Raw genomic sequence first — 21,476 nt, forward strand, 5'->3', positions numbered from 1 at the left:
AAAAATGACAAAATTTAACATTTAAATCCTTAAAAAAATGAAGTAAAAATGTAAAAAGTATAGTAGCGAGTGTAGAATTGAGTATATCTAAAATCACAAAGGGACAGTAAAAAACATATGAAAGGTACTCTAGATCTAACATTGGCAAACCAAATTGGCATTTAATCAAATATTCAATTATGAAGTCTTTTACTCTAAACAAACGGGCAGAATTAATTCTTAGAGAAAAATCATTTTTAATCAATTAATAAAACTCAGTCCAAAATTCCAAAATATCTATCTACTTGTATTAAAGCAAGGTGCACCAAGTTAAGTAACTCACTGAACTCACTTATCCCACATTTACCTTCACCATGAAAACCCTTCCTGAACCCATTACTGACCTTGAGCATGACCTCTTATTGGACCACCACGAACCACCACTACCACCTGTTGTAACAAAACGCTTATTCATCAATGTTTTGTCGTGTGTCACCTTCGTGTCTTTGTTTTTCATTGTTTTTAACCAACAAAGTTCCACCAATTCACCACAGCTAGATACATCGTCCCGGCAGTACTCCATTTCCAATCGCCTGACGTGGCAACGTACAGCTTTCCATTTCCAGCCAGCCAAGAATTTCATTTACGGTACGATTATATTTGATAGGTTTTTGCAATTTTCGACGTTTCTAATTCGTTTTTCCCGTTTATTGTTTCATGATTATGGTTAATGTACATCTTTGGACGCTTTGATCTTCAGATCCCAATGGTATGTAACTATATAACATTATTTGGAAACGTCGACAAAATGTTCATTTGACCATTCGATTCACCAAACGTCTAGTACCCTAAAAACCGTCGACGTTTTTAATCATTACTTGACAGGATTTTTAACCTACCAGATTCGATCACTTATCCAAAAAATAATGTTGGAAGCCGTAATAATCTCTTTGGAAGCAAAAATAAATATAATCAGAAGCCATAATAAATCTCGTCATAAACCAAAACAAATATCGTTAGGCACCAAAATAAATCACGTTGGATGCCTAAACAATCCCGTCAGCTCCTATAATTAAAAAAAAAAAAACTAGCAACCCGGTGGTTTTATGGCGCGTGACAAAATCTGGTTGGTTGAAAATTCTGTCGAGTATTGATTAAAGTGTGATTAGGTCGACGAGTTTTAAGGTAATCATTTTAGGAATTAGGTAGTCAAATGGAACTTAACATTGACCGTTCAAATGTACATTTTGATCCCTTTAATTTGTTATTATTATTATTATTATTATTATATTATTGATGCTTAAATATTTAGGTCCATTATATCACATGGGTTGGTACCATTTGTTCTATCAATATAATCCTTACGCGCCGGTTTGGGGCCATATGTCGTGGGGTCATGCGGTGTCGAAAGACATGGTCAATTGGTTTGAGCTACCGGTGGCTATGGTCCCAACTGAGTGGTATGACATCGAGGGTGTGTTATCGGGGTCCACCACGGTCCTGCCCAATGGGCAGATATTTGCATTGTATACTGGGAACGCAAATGATTTTTCCCAGTTACAATGCAAAGCTGTGCCACTAAACGTATCTGACCCACTCCTTATTGAGTGGGTTAAATATGACGGGAACCCAATCCTGTACACTCCGCCAGGGATAGGGTTAAAAGACTATCGGGACCCGTCAACGGTCTGGACGGGTCCTGATGGAAAGCATAGGATGATTATGGGATCTAAACGTGGCAATACCGGGCTTGTGCTCGTTTACTATACGACGGATTACACGAACTACGTGTTGAAAGATGAGCCGTTGCACGCGGTTCCTGATACTGATATGTGGGAATGTGTTGACTTTTACCCGGTTTCATTAACCAATGATAGCGTGCTTGATATCGCGGCTTACGGATCGGGGATCAAACACGTGATTAAAGAAAGTTGGGAGGGACATGGAATGGATTGGTATTCGATTGGGACGTATGACGCGATAAACGATAAATGGACTCCTGATAACCCAGAATTAGATGTCGGTATTGGGTTGCGGTGCGATTACGGGAGGTTTTTTGCATCAAAGAGTCTTTATGACCCGGTGAAGAAAAGGAGGGTCACTTGGGCTTATGTTGGAGAATCAGATTCTGAGGATCTTGACTTATTAAGAGGATGGGCTACTATTTATGTATGTTACATTCTAATTTAATTGACCCCTTTTAGTTCTAAAATAACAAATGCAGGAACCCAATCCTGTACACTCCCCCAGGGATAGGGTTAAAGGACTATCGGGACCCGTCAACGGTCTGGACGGGTCCTGATGGAAAGCATAGGATGATTATGGGATCTAAACGTGGCAATACCGGGCTTGTGCTCGTTTACTATACGACGGATTACACGAACTACGTGTTGAAAGATGAGCCGTTGCACGCGGTTCCTGATACTGATATGTGGGAATGTTGCAAGAACTATTGTACTAGATAGAAAAACTGGAACCCATTTACTTCATTGGCCCGTTGAAGAAATCGAGAGTTTGAGATACAACGGTAGGGAGTTTGAAGAGGTCGAGCTAGGGCCCGGTTCAATCGTTCCACTTGACATAGGCACGGCTACACAGGTTCTAATGTTTTATACTTTTTATTAAAAGTTATTATATAATACAACATGTTATAAAAAATTTTGGTGGAGTATTATGTTAGAGAAAATAATAACATAATATGTGCCTATTGTAGTTGGACATAGTTGCAACATTTGAGGTGGATCTGGAAGCAACAAGTGGAACCGATGATAAACATACGTGCACCACGAGTTTAGGTGCGGTCGATAGGGGAAGTTCGGGACCGTTTGGTATTGCGGTTCTAGTTGATGGAAACCTTTGGGAGTTAACTCCGGTTTATTTCTACATTGCTAAAAATGCTAGTGGAGGTGTGTCAACGCATTTTTGTACCGATAAGTTAAGGTAACATATATATAAATTTCCTTATGCAAGTATTTTTATTTTTCAATATTAAGTTGAATGAGTTATTTTCAAATTGGAAAATGTAATTTCAGGTCAACATTGGATTATGATAAGGAGAGAGTGGTGTATGGGTGCACTGTACCTGTTTTAGATGATGAAGAACTTACAATGAGAATATTGGTAAGTAATGTTTAACTTTTTGTTTCTTGTATATTAAATTTTACTTTATATTATAAATATGAGAAATAAATTATATATGTTTTTGTATAAATAAAAAAGGTGGATCATTCGATAGTGAGGGGTTTGCGCAAGGGGGGAGGACGGTTATAACATCAAGGGTGTATCCGACAAAGGCAATATATGAAGATGCGAAGTTGTTCTTATTCAACAATGCCACGGGTACGAGCATGAAAGCATCTCTAAGATTTGGCAAATGGCTCCGGCCAAAATTCTTCCATACCCTTTTTAGTTGCGCATTCTTAGTTAATGTATTCTAAACCTTATTGTTTTCATAAATATTAATTTCTATTGCGATTCGATAGTAAACTAGATTTTTACCTGACACAACTGTGTTGTGTTTGCCAAGTCTTATTACCATGACATTAACCGACTTATGATCAAAGCCACACAAAGTCAGCTAGTATTGTTTAGCTTCGTTACGAAACATGACATTAACCGATAACATAACAATGAAAAAAAATCATTGATTACAATTTCTAATGAACATTGCAACAAAATTAACCATACAAATCATTACTTATGTTGTTTTGGCATATATAAAAAGGTGCATAAATGCAATACAAATGACAAAAATACCAATGTCTCAATATCAAATAAAATAAAAACTACAAGAATGAAACATGGTAATAATGGTGGCAGTCATGATAAGGTGACAAAGGTGGCGACAATGACGGTGGTCAGGCGATGGTGAGGCTTTGGTGGTGGCGGCAGCAATGTTAATGGCCAGGTGGTTGTGGTATAAACAAAGTAGGTGAAAGAGAATGAATAAAAAAACATGGTGTGAGAATGAATGAATAATTTTGATGTTTTTAGAGGGAATAAGATTTCTCGTGAAATCATTAAATCGATTTCATTAATCAACCAAACACCTATTTTTCATTCACTCACAATGATTCATTTCACTTCGTCTGTTGTTCATGCATACCAAAAGCTATATAGAAGTTAATTTATTTGTTAAAAAAAGTTTACAAATAAAATATTTGAACATGTTCTATGAACACTTAATAAAGAGGAAATATGTGTGGACAAAATACCTCTCACGTAGGGCGCAAGTGAGAGGTTTTAATGAAGAAGGGGGTATTTGAGTGAGCTTTTAGAATTGTTTTTTTTGCTTATTTGCTTTTTGAAAAGCAAAAACCACTTTTAAAAAGCTCCAATTTAAAGCTTTTGGTAGAGTTTTCCCAAATATCTCTTGCTTTTCAAGAAACAAATAGCAAATAAGCAAGTTTTAAAAGCTCACCCAAACACCCCAAAAGTTGGATGTCATTTGTTAGTTGAACTGAAATCACTACAAATTAAAACTTTAAATAAATCAAATTGTAAAAGGTTAACGATTAAATTAAAATAGTTAATATCCACATTACCAAAATATTATAAAAATATCAAGTAAGAATTATAAAAAAAAACTTAGGAATTATCCATCTTTTTTAATTGATTAATAAAACTTGGTCCAAAATATATACTTAAATCAAAGAAGGAGGTGCACCAACTTAACTGAACTCCTGAACTCGGTCACAGTCACACTTGCCTTCACCATGAAACCTCTTCCAGAACCCTTTACCGACAAAGACCACCACAAACCACCACCTGTTCAAACAAAGCCCAAATTCATCAATGTTATCGTTATGTCCTGTATCATCTTGGCGCCTCTGTTTTTCAATGGACTTAAACAACAATATTCCAACAACTCACCATCATTCCGGCAGTATTCCCTTGTCGATCGCCTGGCGTGGCAACGAACAGCTTTCCATTTCCAACCCGCCAAGAATTTCCTTTTCGGTATCATAATTTTCCATCCGATCAAATTCGATACGTTTTCAATATTTTAGACATTCTAATTTGTTTTTTTCCCTTAATTGTTTCATTACTATGGTTAATGTACATCTCTGGACGCTATATTCTTCAGATCCTAATGGTATGTAATATTTTGTTGCATTTGGAAAATAATCATATTACTTTCATAACGAACCGGGGGAAGCGAAAACAAGCTAGGGCTTGCCCACATTTAATTAAGTCCCCCAAGTTCAAAAAAGCATTATATATAGATATATTATAAGGGGAAAGTGAATACGATGCTGTAACGCGCCTAAGGTTACACGTAAAACCCTTCAAAACTACATTGTTTTGATTAAAAACATAATGTTATTCTTGTTCTAATTTCTAAAACAATTGATAAACTCTAAATCCAAAGAAAAAAGAACCACGTTAGTTCATCTCCTGCAAATACGTTCATCCTTATTCATCATCACACTATCTAATAAGGTACACTTGACAAATTTTTTATCAATCAATTCTATCTTATGAGAACCCATAAGGTTCATTAGGAACCAGTTATTATTTTGATTGAAAAACCAATTCTATTATTAACATATCAGATTCGTATGTTCATTCAAATTAGCAATTTCAGAAAGTGATTAATTGATTAATTTGTTCTTGAAGAAAGATATTTGTTAGGGACAAATGAACCAAGGAGCAGAGACATGGATTTTAGTTTTAGGTTTTTTTCTTTTAAATCAGGATAAAAAAAACTTGAGATACAGACATTTGTATGGATAAACTACACTATCTAATTTGCTTGGAAAAGAGGTGTAGCTGGAATTAGAGAAAAGAAATTGAAAAAGAAAATGGAAGCAAATCATGATTTTTAGTTTTCCTTTTTTAGGGTTTTTATTCAAAACGATGTAGTTTTGAATAGTTTTACGTGAAACTTAGGCGCGTGACAGCACCGTATTCACTTTCCCCATATTATAATGGGTAAAGTAACTTAAAGTAATGTATTGGTGTTGTGGTAGGCTTGATTGTTACTAAAGTGTAGGATATGAGTTCCAAACTTTTAATAAGCAGTTTTTTTCTTAACTATTGTCATGAAAAGACCCCAAAATCTAATAACGAATTTATGGGAAAATGTACATTGATAAATCAATGTCAGAAATGTCGGTGACAAATTAATTCCTAGAATGTTCACCCTAAAAATCATAGACTTTTTCTTAATCTTTACTTTACAAGATTTTTAACAAACTAGATTCAACTACTTGTTAAAAAAAAAAAATCTCGTCGGACGCCAAAATATATCTTGTCAGACGCCTAAGTAATCCTGTAGGCTTCAACAATAAAAAAAAAATCTAGTGACTTGACGATGTTATGATGCGTGGCAGAATATGGTTGGTTAAATATCTTGTTGAGTAATGTTTAAAAAGTGTTCGGGTCGATGACCTTTAAGGTGGACATTTTGAGAATTGGTTTGTCGAATGAACATTTTGTCGATGTTGACTAGTCAAATGGGGTGTTTTGGTCATTATCCTTTAATTTACTATTGTTATTATGATAAATAATGGTTAAGTTTTTAGGTCCACTATTTCACATGGGTTTGGTATCATTTGTTCTATCAATATAATCCTTACGCGCCAGTTTGGGGCAATATGTCATGGGGTCACGCGGGTGTCGAAAGACATGGTTAACTGGTTCAAGCTACCAATGGCTCTGGTGCCGACCGAATGGTACGATATTGAGGGCGTGTTATCCGGGTCCACCACAGTCCTTCCCAACGGGCAAATCTTTGCATTGTATACTGGGAACGCTAATGATTTTTCTCAGTTACAATGCAAAGCAGTACCCTTGAACTTATCTGACCCACTTCTTGTTGAGTGGGTTAAATATGATGGTAACCCAATCCTGTACACTCCGCCAGGGATTGGGTTAAAGGATTATCGAGACCCGTCAGCGATTTGGACGGGTCCTGATGGGAAGCACAGAATGATCATGGGATCTAAACGTGGTAACACGGGACTAGCACTTGTTTACTATACGATGGATTACACAAACTACGTGTTGAAGGATGAGCCGTTGCACTCGGTTCCCTATACCGATATGTGGGAATGTGTTGACTTTTACCCGGTTTCGTTGACCAACGATAGTGCCCTTGATATGGCGGCCTATGGGTCAGGGATCAAACCGTGATTAAGGAAAGTTGGGAGGGACAAGGAATGGATTGGTATTCGATCGGGACGTATGACGCGACAAACGATAAATGGACTCCTGATAACCCGGAATTAGATGTTGGTATCGGGTTGCGGTGTGATTACGGGAAGTTTTTTGCATCAAAGAGTCTTTATGATCCGCTAAAGAAAAGGAGGGTCACTTGGGCTTATGTTAATGAATCAGATTCTGTAGATTTGGACCTGTTAAGAGGATGGGCTACTGTTTATGTACGTTACATTCTAATTTAATTGACTCCTTTTAGTTTTAAAATAACAAATGTTCTAATGCCTAGAAAATAATAACAGAATGTTGCAAGAACTATTGTACTAGATAGGAAAACTGGGACCCATTTACTTCATTGGCCCGTTGAAGAAATCGAGAGTTTGAGATATAATGGTCGGGAATTTACAGAGATCGAGCTAGAGCCAGGTTCAATCGTTCCACTCGACATAGGAACAACCACACAGGTTCTAATGTTTTATACTTTTATTATAAGTTAATTTATAATGTAACATGTTATAAAAACCTTTAGTACAACAGCATTTTGAAAAATAGTAGCATAATATATGTGGATTGTAGTTGGACATGGTTGCAACATTTGAGGTGGATCAAGATGCGTTGGAAGTGACAAGTGGAACCGATGATAATATAGTTGCACCACGAGCTCGGGTGCAACCCAAAAGGGGAAGTTTGGGACCTTTTGGTATCGTGGTTCTAGCCGATGGAACCCTTACGGAGTTAACTCCAGTTTATTTCTACATTGCTAAAACTGCTAGTCTGGGCGTGTCAACGCATTTTTGTACAGATAAGCTAAGGTAACATAAACGGAAATTTTCATATGCAAGTATTTTTATTTTTCAATATTAAATTAAATTAGTTAATTTTAAATTAGAAAATATAATTACAGGTCAACATTGGATTATGATAGAGAGAAAGTGGTGTATGGGAGCACTGTTCCTGTTTTTGATGATGAAGAACTCACAATGAGAGTATTGGTAGGTAAAATTTGTATTTGTTTCTGGTATATAAAATTTTACTTTTTGATATGAAAATTGAAAAATGAGAATATTATATATTCTTTTATTTAAATGAAATAGGTGGATCATTCGATAGTGGAGGGGTTTGCGCAAGGAGGAAGGACGGTTATAACATCAAGGGTGTATCCGACAAAGGCAATATACGAAGAAGCGAAGTTGTTCTTGTTCAACAATGCCACGAGTATGAGTGTGAAGGCGTCTCTTAAGATTTGGCAAATGGCTCCAGCCAAAATTCTTCCGTACCCTTTTTAGTTTCGCACTCTTATTTTCTATTTATTATATTTTATGTAATCTAAACCTTTTCATTTTCATAAATATTAATTCCTCTCGCTGTTCGATAGTAACTGGCGGGTGTTTTGGGTAACTTTCTAATGATGTTGTCGTATAAAAGTACCCGTAGCTGGACTTGGTCCTTTGTAGCATTGTAAGTAGAGGATTATTTTGAGTTAAAATGGTTCTATAGCGGTGGTTTGTGACTCTTGTTTTTTTCGGATTGTGACTAGACCATTAAGATAATTCGCTTCCGAATTATAGGTGTTAGGTTAAGCAGACATAAAACAATAATTGATACAAAAAGTACATGAACGAAATAAGATCATCCGTAGTCAAAACTTTCCACACTTAGGCATTTTGCGACACATGGCGATCCAATCATCATTGAAGAGTTTTGTAAAAAGTGGTATAGTGGTAAAAAAAACTCATAACTCTCATGCAATCATTACTGATCATCCATCAATCATATTATCATATTAGTCATTGGTATACAAATATGTAAACGTGGTAGCATTGAAGAGTTTTGTAAAAAGTGGTATAGTGGTAAAAAAACTCATAACTCTCATGCAATCATTACTGATCATCCACCAATCATATTATCATATTAGTCATTGGTATACAAATATGTAAACGTGGTATACAAACGTTTAATCAACGGGATTCCTTCTATATACGGGTGCAAACGAGCCGAACCGCTTGCGAGCTATTTGAGATTGAATCGATAAAAAAAACTAGAAACGAGTGGAGCCTTTTCAAGCTTGAGCCTCAAATAAAGCTTGTTTAGTTTAGTTATCAAGCCCGAGCTCGAGCATTGTATGGGAAACTCGTTTGGGCTCATTGAGCCTTAAGCCCTTAATGAGCTTTGTGTATTTTTAAGATTACCTCTTTTGCACTCCTATGTATTAAACTAACACTGCACGAAGCTCGAGTCGACCTTTGGCTCATTTAAGGTACTGCACGAGCTCGAGTTGAGGTTAGGCTCGCTTAAGGTTGTTCTCACATTATATAAAAACAATTAAAAACAAATATAAATTAATTAACAAATTAAAAGGAGCCTAGCTCAAGCCGGAGCTTGAAAACATTATTCACAAGCCGAGTTTAAGCTTTAGAAAAATAGCTCGAAGCAAGCCGAGCTCGAGTTCTAAGCTCACTATTAAAGCGAATCGCAACCTCTATGATTATAGGTTAAGATGACTCTAATAGTTAACAATATAAGTGATATTTGAGATGAATACAATGATAATTGTTAAAACACATAGTTAAAGATACATATAGATGAATATGAATAATCTCTGTATTGTTACATATATGTCCTATATTTGTAGAGATAATATAGCAACTACTGATTGTACTATTATTTCTAATGGTCTTCTAGACGGGTACAAGAATTGTTCCTTTCTAGTTGTGACCGTTATTCCACATACAATCTTCTTTCTTGTCTTTAGTGAGTAGATGCTTCTTTCGTTTCTTATGCAACAATGCTCAATGCTATTTATGGGTTGCTACATTGTTACCCCTACATTGACATAAGTCAAAACAATCCGAGCTCGAGCCCATTCTTCTAATCCGTTAGCCCCTTTAAAACTCGTTGAAATCACATAAACCCACCCCATTTTCTCCTTTCCCGCCATGAGATCCCTCTATCCAACAACCCTATCTTCTTCTTCTTTCCACCCCAAAGTCACCAATTCACCCCAAAACCCTAACCACAAACCATTCACTTCTCATCATGAAACCGAACGAGGCTTCCAATTCCAAACCGGCAACACCTTCTTCCGCCACGAAAGCGCCACCGGCCGGGACCTAGGCGTCCTCGCCGCCGCACTTTACAAAAAATCCAACAACAGTCTCCGAGTCCTTGATGCGATGTGCGGTTGCGGAATTCGATCGCTTCGGTACTTAGCTGAGGCCAAAGCCGATTTTGTATTGGCTAACGATGCGAATGAGGAGTGTAACGGTGTGATTGTGTCGAATTTGTTGAGTGTTTCGAGTGAGGATGAGCGGAGGTGGAAGGTGAGTCATGCGGTTGCGAATCGAGTTCTCGCCGAGAGATATGTTGAGAGAGATTTGTTTGATTTTGTTGATGTTGATTCGTTTGGGAGTGATTCGAGCTTCTTTAGATTAGCGTTTGATACTGTGAGATTAGGCGGATTGCTTTATGTTACGTCGACGGACGGCTTTTCCTCCGGTGGCCATCGGCCTAACCAGTGAGTTCTTTAAGTTCCTTATAGTTAAGGATGAGCTCGGTACCATACCTGTACCGACCGACACTGATCCCGAATTTTCCAAAAACTTGGTATTGGTACAGTAGGCAAAATTTTGGTAAATACCAGTACCGATCCTGAATTTCTTAAAAACTTGGTACTGATACCGTACCAGTTGCTCATCCCTACTTAAGATCCAGTGAATTGAATAATAGCAGCATACAATATAATTTGAATTTGAAATGCGTCCTGAGTCGCTGGCTTAACTTACAGAGAGCTCGAGTTCACTCCATTTTCAAAACTCAAGCTTGGCTCGTGAGTCGTTTGCAGTTTTCTGATCTCGGCTCGCCTTGTTTATTATTTATTAATTTTTTATGTATTTATAGTTATTTTTGCATAGATTTTTTGATTATTTTATATAAAGCATATATTATATACTTACTTTTATCATAATCTAATAATTAAAATTACATTAATATATATATATATATAATATGCTTTATATATATATATAATATATAAAATTATAGTTGTATAAATGGTAGGCCTTGCCGTGCCGGTTCGAGCTCAATAAGTGAAACTCGGGCTTGGGCTCATTTATTAAACAAGCTTAGTTTTAGGCTCAAGTATGTTTAAGCTTGGTTCGATTCGAGCTATTTTGTGAGCGACGTCGAGTAGCGCGAGCGGATTGGCTCGTTCACACATATATTCTGGACAAATTTATGACCTGATTTGTGTTCTTTAGTTCTTTAGCAGCATATGGAGCATATATTCAACCGCTTCCTTACTCAAATGAAATCGGTTTGAGGATGCTTATAGGTGGAGCAATGCGGGAAGCTTCAATTTTGGGATATTACATTTCACCACTTTTCTCATACTATTCGTATCACGGGCCCGTATTTAGAGTATTGTTATGCCTTAACCGAGGAAAACCGCCACATGGCATGTACTAGTGGTTACAGTTTGTTCTACTTTACATTACAAAAGTTTCTCAAAAGCCAAGTAATTATGTTTTTAAATATGTTCTTGTATCAGTCATTATAGGTTTATTGGCTACTGCGAGTCTTGTGGACACTCTCAAGCTATTTGTTGGGATAAACTTGGCCAAATAAGGTGTCCTTGTGGATCAGATGTATGGTTTCTAAATTCTATGGTTTATTTTTTGTGTTATTTTAAGTAATTAGTTTCTTTATGTGATCTAATACTATGATGTTGCAGGTGCCTGATTCACTTCTTGTTTCTGGGCCTCTATGGACCGGTCCACTTCATTGTGCATCATATCTTGCAGAAATGCGTGCTTTGGCGGGAGAATGGGGGTGGTTGGGTGATGGTGTGAAAAATGATCTTGATCAGTTATTATGCCGGATGATTGATGAAAGTGATCCCAATTTACCATTTGGTTACATCAAACTTGATGAGGTTATTATATAATTCATATTTGTAACTTGTTATTTTCTCTATATAAGTTGTGGGCTATTATGTTTTTCATGTGTTAACAGATAGCAAGTCGAGCCAAGGTCAATTCTCCTCGTCTCGTGACAATAATGAGTGCTATCCAGGAGGTAGTTTCTAAGAGATGTTTTCATATTGTTATGAAGTTTTTTTCTATATTTAGTATTTATAAGACGTTTGCATATTGTTATCTTAGGAGGGTTACACTATCAGTAGATCACATATTGCCAACAATGCAATCAAGACAAATTGTCCCATGTCAGAGTGTGTTAGGATCGCGAAAGTTATCCAGAATGCCTGAGCTATAATACATAAGCAAGTTTTGTTTGAAACGATAATGCTAGTAAGCCTATTTACACTTGATCACTGTCCAAATGTTCTTTAAATGATAATGTCTAGCAGTTTTGTACTACATGATCAGTTAATTGAATCATGAACCTGGTATTGATATCTAATAGCTGATGTGAACACTATATTCAGTACTCAAAATAAGATTATAAAACTTTATGTTATCGCATGTAAAGTAGTATAAGGATTGTAGAACTTTATACCATCTTTACAACTGATAAGCCACATTGATTTACCCTGTGTAACCTCGGGTGTGTAGCCTTCTCTCGTCGCATATAATACTTTTGGTTTCCTAGCGTCTAAGGTTGTAGAGCTAGTTAGTCGTGTCTAACAGGTTATGAACAGTAACGTTATGACCTTACGATCTATGAACGCCGTTTTGAAACGATTTAGTTTTGCTATTCAAAAAGGTTGTGAACAATTTTGTTTAATTTGTTTGTTAAGCGGTAGCGTATTGCATAATTCCCAAATGATGGATATTTATTTTATTTTATTGTTTAACAAAAGTGAATGCAACTCACACACTTAGTTGTGTATGTTTGGTTTTCATAAACCGCTAGTTTATATTTTGTAAAGATCAAGTTACCAAAAAATATAAAGATACTTGTTTATTTTTTCTTAGCAAACAACACTAGCAATAAAACTCGTTTTACATAACTTAACTCGGTTTTAAAAGTGGAATAGTTTGTCAACAACGGAAAGCACCACCGTGTCAAGCCCTTTTTAATTTGGAAAGACAATTCTAATTTCTGAAAACTACTTCAACTATTAAGTTTGCTCCATAAACATACCACCATTATTTTCATTGCATTTCAACGTTTCATACTTGTCTAAAACTCCAAATCGCACCCTTCATAGAGTACTGAGATTGCTTGAACCATGCTTAACCGAAATGCTAATTTTGCAACACACCCCTTTTAGTAAAACTACCTTTTTTTTTAAATATTTGTTTTAAATGTTTTATACACATCATAGGTAGATAACAGATGTGTCAGTGGTTATGCGGGTTTAACGCAATTATGGGTTGAATTGGTAACTATGGTTTCAGAAAAAGAGAAAACTACCGGTTTGACGGTTTAAAAATTCGATATTTGTGTTTATGCGGTGTTTAAGCAAGATTCCGTCACATAGAGTTTAGAACTAATGGTTCAACATAGGCAATTGAAACTAGTGAGTAAGAACTGGGCAAGACCCGTCAAACCCGAACTGATCATACCCTCTTAGAATACATTATGGTCGGTTTATGGGATCCTACAAATACCAAAAAAAAAAAAAAAAAAAAAAACGGGTCCAGTCCAGGTCTAGGTCTGACTCGAAATTAGCAAGGAAAACCGTGAAACCATTTAATTTGTATACAAGGCATTATGTTTTATGGTTTCATATACTTTCTTTGCAGTTGCATTAAGCAATTCAAGAAGTTTCATTACTTAAATATATTTGTTCAATCTTGTGCTTAGTATGTACTCTGATGAATTGCTCTATCTTGCGTTTGTAAATCATTCAAGAACACATGTGTATGATAACTTATCCTAACATAAACCCAAATTAGGTTGCCAATAACCAATTGAAATCATAAACCAATTAATTTCCTAGGCCCAAATGTCAATTCTCGGTTTTGCACGGGTCCAACACAACACTCGTCATCTTTTCCCATTTCCTGTTCTTTTGTAAAGTCTGAACATCATATTTAAAGACCCAAATTGATTCCAATACTAAGAAACAGTTTAGCCTTCCAGGACCCAAGAAGCTACGTAGGACCCAAATCAAGTATTAACAATAGGCTCACTTCCCATGTCTAGTCTTTATCATTTTCCAGGCCGGGGTCAATTTTGACAGATAAGACCCGTTTGATGACCCCTACTAATATAAGAACATAAAGTGCAAACAAAGAATTAGCAAGTACTAATTTGGTTAAAAAAACAAAAAAACAAACTTGAGGCCCTTAGGTCCAATAAAACGGTATGCCGGCTGGTCAATAATCCCGATGAACAGAACAAATTAACAGCCGAACGTATCAATTCAACGCATACAAACCACCAATCCAACCACAAGGTTCTCGAATTTATCACCGCTACAATAATAATAATAATTTCTACTATACATTTACAAAGTTTTTTAAAGTTAAACTGATTTTTTGATTTTGGCAGTCAAATCGAGGCGTGTTTCCATGGATGATTCACCAGATGCTTGCGATCACGCTGACAGAGATAATAATATTAATAGTATTAATAACAGTACGTGTTCGACATCCACAAGTTCTGGTTACCGGTTATTTGATCGGCAGACAACAATTCATCAGTTGATGGGCGGTGGAAAAGGTATAATTGTAACCTATTATTAATTATTTTCACTAGAAGTATATCTTCAATCAAAATTGTTAGTAACTAATATTAATTGTAATTATTAGGATTAGTGATTATTGATTCTATAAGCAATCAAGTTTGATTTAGTTATGAAAGAGTGATTCATTGTTAATTGATGAATTTACTGCACAAGTGTTTTGATTTATGCGGCCATAGTTAGGGATGTAAACGAACTGAACAAGGCCTTGTTCGTGTTCGTTGGACAAGCGACCGGTTACGAACAACCAATCGAACAAAATTTCTTGTTTGTGTTCGTTCATTAAGGAAATGAACATTATGAACTTGTTTGTGAACTGTCTAACAGAATACAAACAATGTTTTGCTTTATTGATTGATTCGGTTCAGTTCGGCCTGGCTGCCTAGTTTGTGTTGGTGTTTTTTTTAACATTCAAATTCATATGTTTGTTTTAGATATATATTAATCACATAATACTCATATATATATATTTTTGTTTATAGTTATTAATTTTGCTTAAATCTACATGAAAATTAAATTAAAAACCTTTAGTGAACAAACATTAACGAGCGTAAACAAACACCTTATCGAACGTTTACTAACACAATTGAATGAACACGGTCTTTGTTCGTTTTTATTCACGTAGTTAATCAAATAAAATTCCTTGTTCATGTTCATTCGTTTATAAGCGAACGGAACATAAATGAACTTCCCATAGAACAGTTTAGGAACAGGCCGCCTAATGTTCGGTTCGTTTACCGCCCTAGTCGAAGTCATTTTTATTGAATCCTTTAGGTTTAGCTATTATTCTGTATGCATATTGTCTACAAATTCAGAATTTAAAGTAAATTTATCTGGATTTGCAGTGAATTGTTGGATCATCGAATTCACTATATAAGAATCTGATTTGTGGATTTTCTTAACATTTTGTGATCTACTGTTAATGATGTTTAGTGGTATCTTTGTTAAAAATATGATTTGGTTCAATTTTTTTTGTTATTCTTAGCGGCTGATGTGCTGTTGTGGAAGAGGCGGCGTATTTCATTCGGCATAATTGTTGTTGCAACTGTCGCTTGGCTAATATTTGAGCGATCGGGATTATCGTTTTTAACAGTCTGTTCCGATGTTCTGCTGTTCTTGATCGTACTGCGGTTTCTACATGTCAATTATGCTTCTTTAAGGAATAAGTATGCATACTTACAAATGTTACCTTAATACATTGTAATGCGATTATATAATAAGTTATGACATTTATAATCGTGCAGACAGATTCAAACATTGCCTGAACTGGTGTTATCCGAGGAGATGGTCAACTATGCTGCTTCATCGTTTCGGATCAAAGTCAACTATCTTTTACTTATGGCTCATGATATAACCCTTGGCAAGGACTTCAAGCTCTTTTTCATGGTTCGTTAAGCGTAATTCAATATTCATTTCATGTCTCTGAATGTTATTGTAATTGGATTTCACCATTTCAATAATATGTTTTATGAATCAAACATGCAGGTAGTGGGATTTCTATGGCTGCTATCAGTTTTAGGCAATTTAATATCTTTCTTCACGTTTACGTATATAGGTATATTATATACACCAATTTCCGTGATATAAAACGTTTCAAATGTTTATTTCTAATATGTTTTGTGATTGAAATTTGATATCAGGAACAATTCTTGCAGTGACACTACCTGCGTTGTACAATAGATATGACGAACAAGTGGACCGATGTGTGGGTACAATTCACAGAAGCTTTTCAAAACATTATAAGATAGTCGACGAGAATGTTATGAACAGGATTCCTCGTGCTGTTGTGCCCAAGGAGAAACCAATGTGAAGTTGTAAAATATATTAATTTGTAGGACCTTCTTCCATAGAGTTAGGTGATTTTAGTTTGTACACCAGAACAAGTCTTATTGTATTATTGTTACTATCAAAATTCTTTCTGAATGAAATAATTTAGGATGCTTTATGCGTAAACACCGTAGGTAGTCTAACTAATGTTGTTTTATAAGGCCTAAACTGTAATTAAGTTATAGTTTTTATAATCGTATGTAATAACATAGAAACTCAAAAGAGCAAGCCAAATTTGCAGCAAAATTGATATTATTTCATGACATTTAATATTATAAAAAGTAACCAATAGGGTGGTGGTCTATTAGCAACACCTTTAAACACAAAAAGGGGGGGGGGGGGGGATTGGGTTCAAGTCCCACAGACAATAAGGATTAAAAGAAATTCTTCGTTAAACAAAAAATAGTATCAGAAATGTTGAAAGATAATGATATGTATTATGTAAGATCTTGTTAATATAATTTGATGGTGACTAACATTTAGGTAAGATCACACCCACCATAAAGACATTCATGAGCACATGGCTTGTTAGATTTCATTTATTAAGAGTGTCTGCTTGTCAAAAATGTTTTTCTTAAGACATACTTGAACCGGTCACTTGAAAACAAAGGAAACCAAATAAATTTTAGGTAGAAATTAGTCACGTTTGTTACAGCATTATCTAATTAGTATAATTGAGAACTTTGGTGTCACAAAGTATGTTAATTTTGTTTTTGTATATATTGTAATGGTTTTGTCTCTTTGCATAACCTTTGGTGTTGGTTGGATGGTTGTGTTGACAAAGTTAAGTGCTTGGTTTCTTTGAGACCAAGTTCTAATCTTTAAATCTTTGATGGTGCAAACATTGGGTGTCTCTTTTTAGTTTTTTTCCTCAAGTTTGTTATTTATGTTTTTTTTTATGTGAGAATGGTTGTCTTTCAACATTGATTTTGGTGTGGGCCGGATGGTTGTGTTTTTAAGTGACACCTGCCGAATTCGATCACCCGATTTTGTTTTAGTTTCGGTACTGTAACGAACATAATAAAAACCGACTGAATTCGAATTTTGTTTTTATCGTTTTATTTTTGTTTCGGTACCGTAGCGAACGTGACGGGGACAGGCCAAATTTGCGTAGACCCATGCCTCAACGCTCAGCCGGATCGAAAATGCTCGGTTCTACCAACTCCATGTTTTAGTGACTGACGCCACCCCATTGGTACATTTTGGTTTTTATATTGTTTTTGTCTTATTTTTTGTTTTAGTTTCGATACCATAACGCACTTAACCAAAACTGACTGAATTCGCGTCGACCTACCGTCTCAAAATAGGGACCGACAACACTTGAGTTTTCTACCGCCCGAGTTTTACCAACCTGCCCTAGTTCAATGCGCCAAGTAATACACTAGTTAGTTTTAAATATAAATTGTGAAAAGCGCATAAACAATTTGTATCTTCTTTAAATGTGATGCATAGATTCTACCAATAGTAGATCTTAAACATCCAGTTTGGATGAGCCGAAAATCACAAGACCCCAATTTTTTCCCACTTATAAGTTTCGGATGGCAATCTGGTTTGGGTCGGGTCAAACAATAAATCCAAACCCTAACCTACCAAATTGAAAAAAAAAAGACAAAATTGTGAAATGCAAATTGCAGAACCTAGTCTCTGCTTGCTTATGTTGACTGTTTCAATTAATCGATTTCACACTCACACAAATCAGTTCCGAGCCTCAGGCCTTAGCAAACACCGACAGCGCCCAATCAATCAATTCATCGATTTCGCGCCCAAACGATTTCATCAATTCACCTGCTTGCTTCTCAGCTTTTGTACAGACTTCTCTACTAAACCTCAAAAGCGAGTGAGTCATACAGCGGCCAACACATAATGAAACCCCGTTTGTTGTGTTGTTTGAGCATCGTCCAGATGGTAGAGTTGGATTTTGAGCTTAATGTTTGTTTATTTTTTGTTTAAAATTAATTTGAGTTTAGGCTTGGTCTTGGTCTTAACTCTTATGGAGCTGTATTTCTTATTCTTTCTTTATCTTTAGGTTTATTTCGTAAACGATTTCTCGTTCTTTAGCTTTAAACAAGTTTTATTTTTTAAAAAATTCAAGGCTGGCCCGAACTTAAATAATATGGATGGGCCGGACTCAAATAACTTGGCTGGGCCAGACTCAATGCATATATATATATATATATATATATATATATATATATATATATATATAGGGTAAGGATCCTAAGAGAACCATTGGCAAATTGACAACTTTGAGAACCATTTTGGACCACTAAAAAATCCCTCTAAAAAATATTAAAAAAATTATAAAACAAACAAAACCAAAAATTTTAAAAAAGTAAAAAAACCAAAATTCTTATATTTCATTCCGGTTTCATTAAAAAAAACCAAAATTTTTTTTTCTTTTTAATTCGTATTATACCTATACACATATGTATACTTTCATTTAATCTCTAGTTACGTAATATACACATATGTACATTATCATTTACCTTAAATTATACATATGTGTATAGGAAAAAATATATGTGTACATATTATACATATATGTATAATAAAAAAAACCGATTTTTTTCTTTTTAATTCGTATTATACCTATACACATATGTATACTTTTATTTAATCTCTAGTTATGTAATGTACACATATGTACATTATCATTTACCTTAAATTATACATATGTGTATAGGAAAAAACATGTGTGTATATATATGTACATATTATACATATATGTATATGTATAATTTAGCTAAACCGAGAATTATTTTTTTAAGTTTTTTTTTAGAAACAGGGATGATAAATAAGAACTTTGGTTTTTTTACTTTTTTTATTTTTGTGTTTTTTTTGTTTTATTATTTTTTTATTTTTGGGTTTTTTTGTTGTCCAAAATGGTTCTCATAGTTCTCAATTTCCAAAAAGTTTTCACATAATCCTGATCCTATATATATAGGGGAATATAAAATGAAAACTCATTTGAGTTGTGAAAACCTTATGTGACATCGTTTTTTTTATGAACATGTAATATATGTTGTTACATTTAATACAAAACATCGAAAAATCAAAAAAACATTTTTTTGCTATTTTTTAATATTTTTTTTACTAATTTTTATATATGTTTTCAGGAGAGAGAAATGTTATATATATGTTAAGATTTTTTATTAACTTTAATTGTGGACCACAAAATTCAAACTTTAATTAAAAAAATGTGGTTGAGAATGAGATTCTAGAGTTTTTACAACTTAAGTAAGTTTTTATTTTAACCTATATATATATATAGTTCTTTTTCAAAAAAAAATATACTACCGAACAAAAACATGGTAGGGTCGTGACCCGGTTTGGCCCAAGAGAAGATCCGTCAGTGTCTACCAAAGACCTTGTAAGTTGTAACTCAATGGTATCAAGGTGACAATGTGTGTACATGCAACGCCTAAGGAATGTTTTCTAAGGATATTTAGTAACTTCATTGCTCATTAAAACTACCATTGTTCTAACCCTTATGTTTACAACATACGTTCATCACTTCATTGATGATTCAATGCTCTTTCTTATTACATGAAGTCATGAACAATGCTTTACCTCTGCTTCGTTTTAATATCTACCGCTATGGCTTTAGAAATTCCCTACCTTATATCATTTTTGAATTATAATCTTCGAAACATTAATTATCAATTGAGTACTTTAAAGCCACTTCATTGCTGTTGTGCGCACCCAAATGAGTCCAAATCTATGTTCCAACGTAGTGTTTCTTATCTTTCTTTACCATTTGACTCTAAGAATAAATATATGGATATATATATATATATATGTATATGTATGGCCATCATTATTATTTATGTAATAATAGATCAAAATTAATTGAATTATACCTTATTAATAATTAGTTAGGTAATTGTTGATGGACCATATTAACCTTTCTTGCTAATCAAGGGTTTTTCCCTTGCAATGTATATAAATACATAGAAGAAATTAATTAACATCATAAGAAAACCTAACCCTCACATTAAAAAATTCGTGACCCTCTCTCTCTCAATAAGTCGGTTTCGTCAAGAACCTTAATCCCCATCACTAATATACATCTTAAAGGGGAACTCGACAAAGCTGACTATCATGTCGTCTAAAGCATTCTCATCATCCGTGACTATTCTCTCTGATGTAACAGGTATGTTTTAGTTATAAGTTTATCATAACATTTATGTTTTCTATCAGTGGTGAAGCTTGGACTAAGACACCGGGGGGGGACTCAAAATGTATACAAAAATTCACAAACGATGCTCAAATTTTCGGCCGGAAACGTCTAAATTTACACTATGCATAAAAAACTCGGGTGAAAACAGGTAAATTTACACTACTACGCGAAAAAAAGGGGGGGGGGGTCTCCCCCGGCCCCAATAAAGCTTCGCCAATGTTTTCTATTACATATGTGAAGAACTGATCAACATTGACCCCTACTAACGAAAAATTCTTGGATCATTTATCGAATATCCAGTTCTTTACTTGAAATTGATTACGTACTAAATAATAACTGCGTGCTTATATAGAGAGAGAGACACACTTATTTGTTTTAATAGAAGAAAGAGTAAAGCAATACCAATTTTGCACTTTAATAGTTTCAAGAAGAGATTATAAATCTCCCCGGTTACATATATGAGATGTTCAAAAGCCAAATAAGGCATACTACCCTTTCACAAGGGCAAAAGGGTACATAATAACACTATTTTTAGATACAGTTCTAAGCGGGTGTTAACTAACCACCTCAGCACTAGAGTCACCCCACCTCACCCCCACCCCAACCATGGCAATTAATAAGCCATATACAAATATATGATTTTAATTTTTAAGACTTTAAACTTTAGTATCTAAATTT

General features: G+C 34.9%; 2 protein-coding genes and 2 pseudogenes across 4 annotated transcripts; all 4 read left to right on the plus strand.

Moving 5' to 3' along the window:
- Positions 1-343: 343 nt before the first annotated feature.
- On the plus strand, positions 344-3,388 carry LOC143533041 (beta-fructofuranosidase, soluble isoenzyme I-like; annotated as a pseudogene). The gene is made up of 7 exons (XR_013135283.1): positions 344-627; positions 740-748; positions 1,292-2,148; positions 2,416-2,577; positions 2,693-2,919; positions 3,012-3,099; positions 3,199-3,388. The product of XR_013135283.1 is annotated as a beta-fructofuranosidase, soluble isoenzyme I-like (transcript).
- A 3,102-nt stretch (positions 3,389-6,490) lies between these two features.
- On the plus strand, positions 6,491-8,466 carry LOC143532984 (beta-fructofuranosidase, soluble isoenzyme I-like; annotated as a pseudogene). Its single transcript, XR_013135278.1, has 5 exons — positions 6,491-7,364; positions 7,443-7,604; positions 7,717-7,952; positions 8,045-8,132; positions 8,235-8,466. The product of XR_013135278.1 is annotated as a beta-fructofuranosidase, soluble isoenzyme I-like (transcript).
- Positions 8,467-10,061: 1,595 nt separating this feature from the next.
- On the plus strand, positions 10,062-12,411 carry LOC143533014 (tRNA (guanine(26)-N(2))-dimethyltransferase-like). Its single transcript, XM_077027903.1, has 6 exons — positions 10,062-10,654; positions 11,397-11,597; positions 11,687-11,783; positions 11,870-12,070; positions 12,151-12,213; positions 12,300-12,411. Exons 1-6 carry the CDS (start codon positions 10,077-10,079, stop codon positions 12,402-12,404), a joined length of 1,245 nt encoding a protein of 414 aa, XP_076884018.1. The 5' UTR covers positions 10,062-10,076; the 3' UTR covers positions 12,405-12,411.
- Positions 12,412-14,618: 2,207 nt separating this feature from the next.
- On the plus strand, positions 14,619-16,734 carry LOC143533015 (reticulon-like protein B16). Its single transcript, XM_077027904.1, has 5 exons — positions 14,619-14,769; positions 15,777-15,957; positions 16,036-16,177; positions 16,277-16,346; positions 16,432-16,734. Exons 1-5 carry the CDS (start codon positions 14,619-14,621, stop codon positions 16,599-16,601), a joined length of 714 nt encoding a protein of 237 aa, XP_076884019.1. The 3' UTR covers positions 16,602-16,734.
- The last annotated feature ends 4,742 nt before the right edge of the window (positions 16,735-21,476 follow it).

Source organism: Bidens hawaiensis, unplaced genomic scaffold, assembly GCF_021521415.1.
Source record: "Bidens hawaiensis isolate Kalapana, Puna unplaced genomic scaffold, B.hawaiensis_p1.1 tig00009577_1, whole genome shotgun sequence".
In the NCBI taxonomy this organism is placed as follows: Eukaryota; Viridiplantae; Streptophyta; class Magnoliopsida; order Asterales; family Asteraceae; genus Bidens; species Bidens hawaiensis.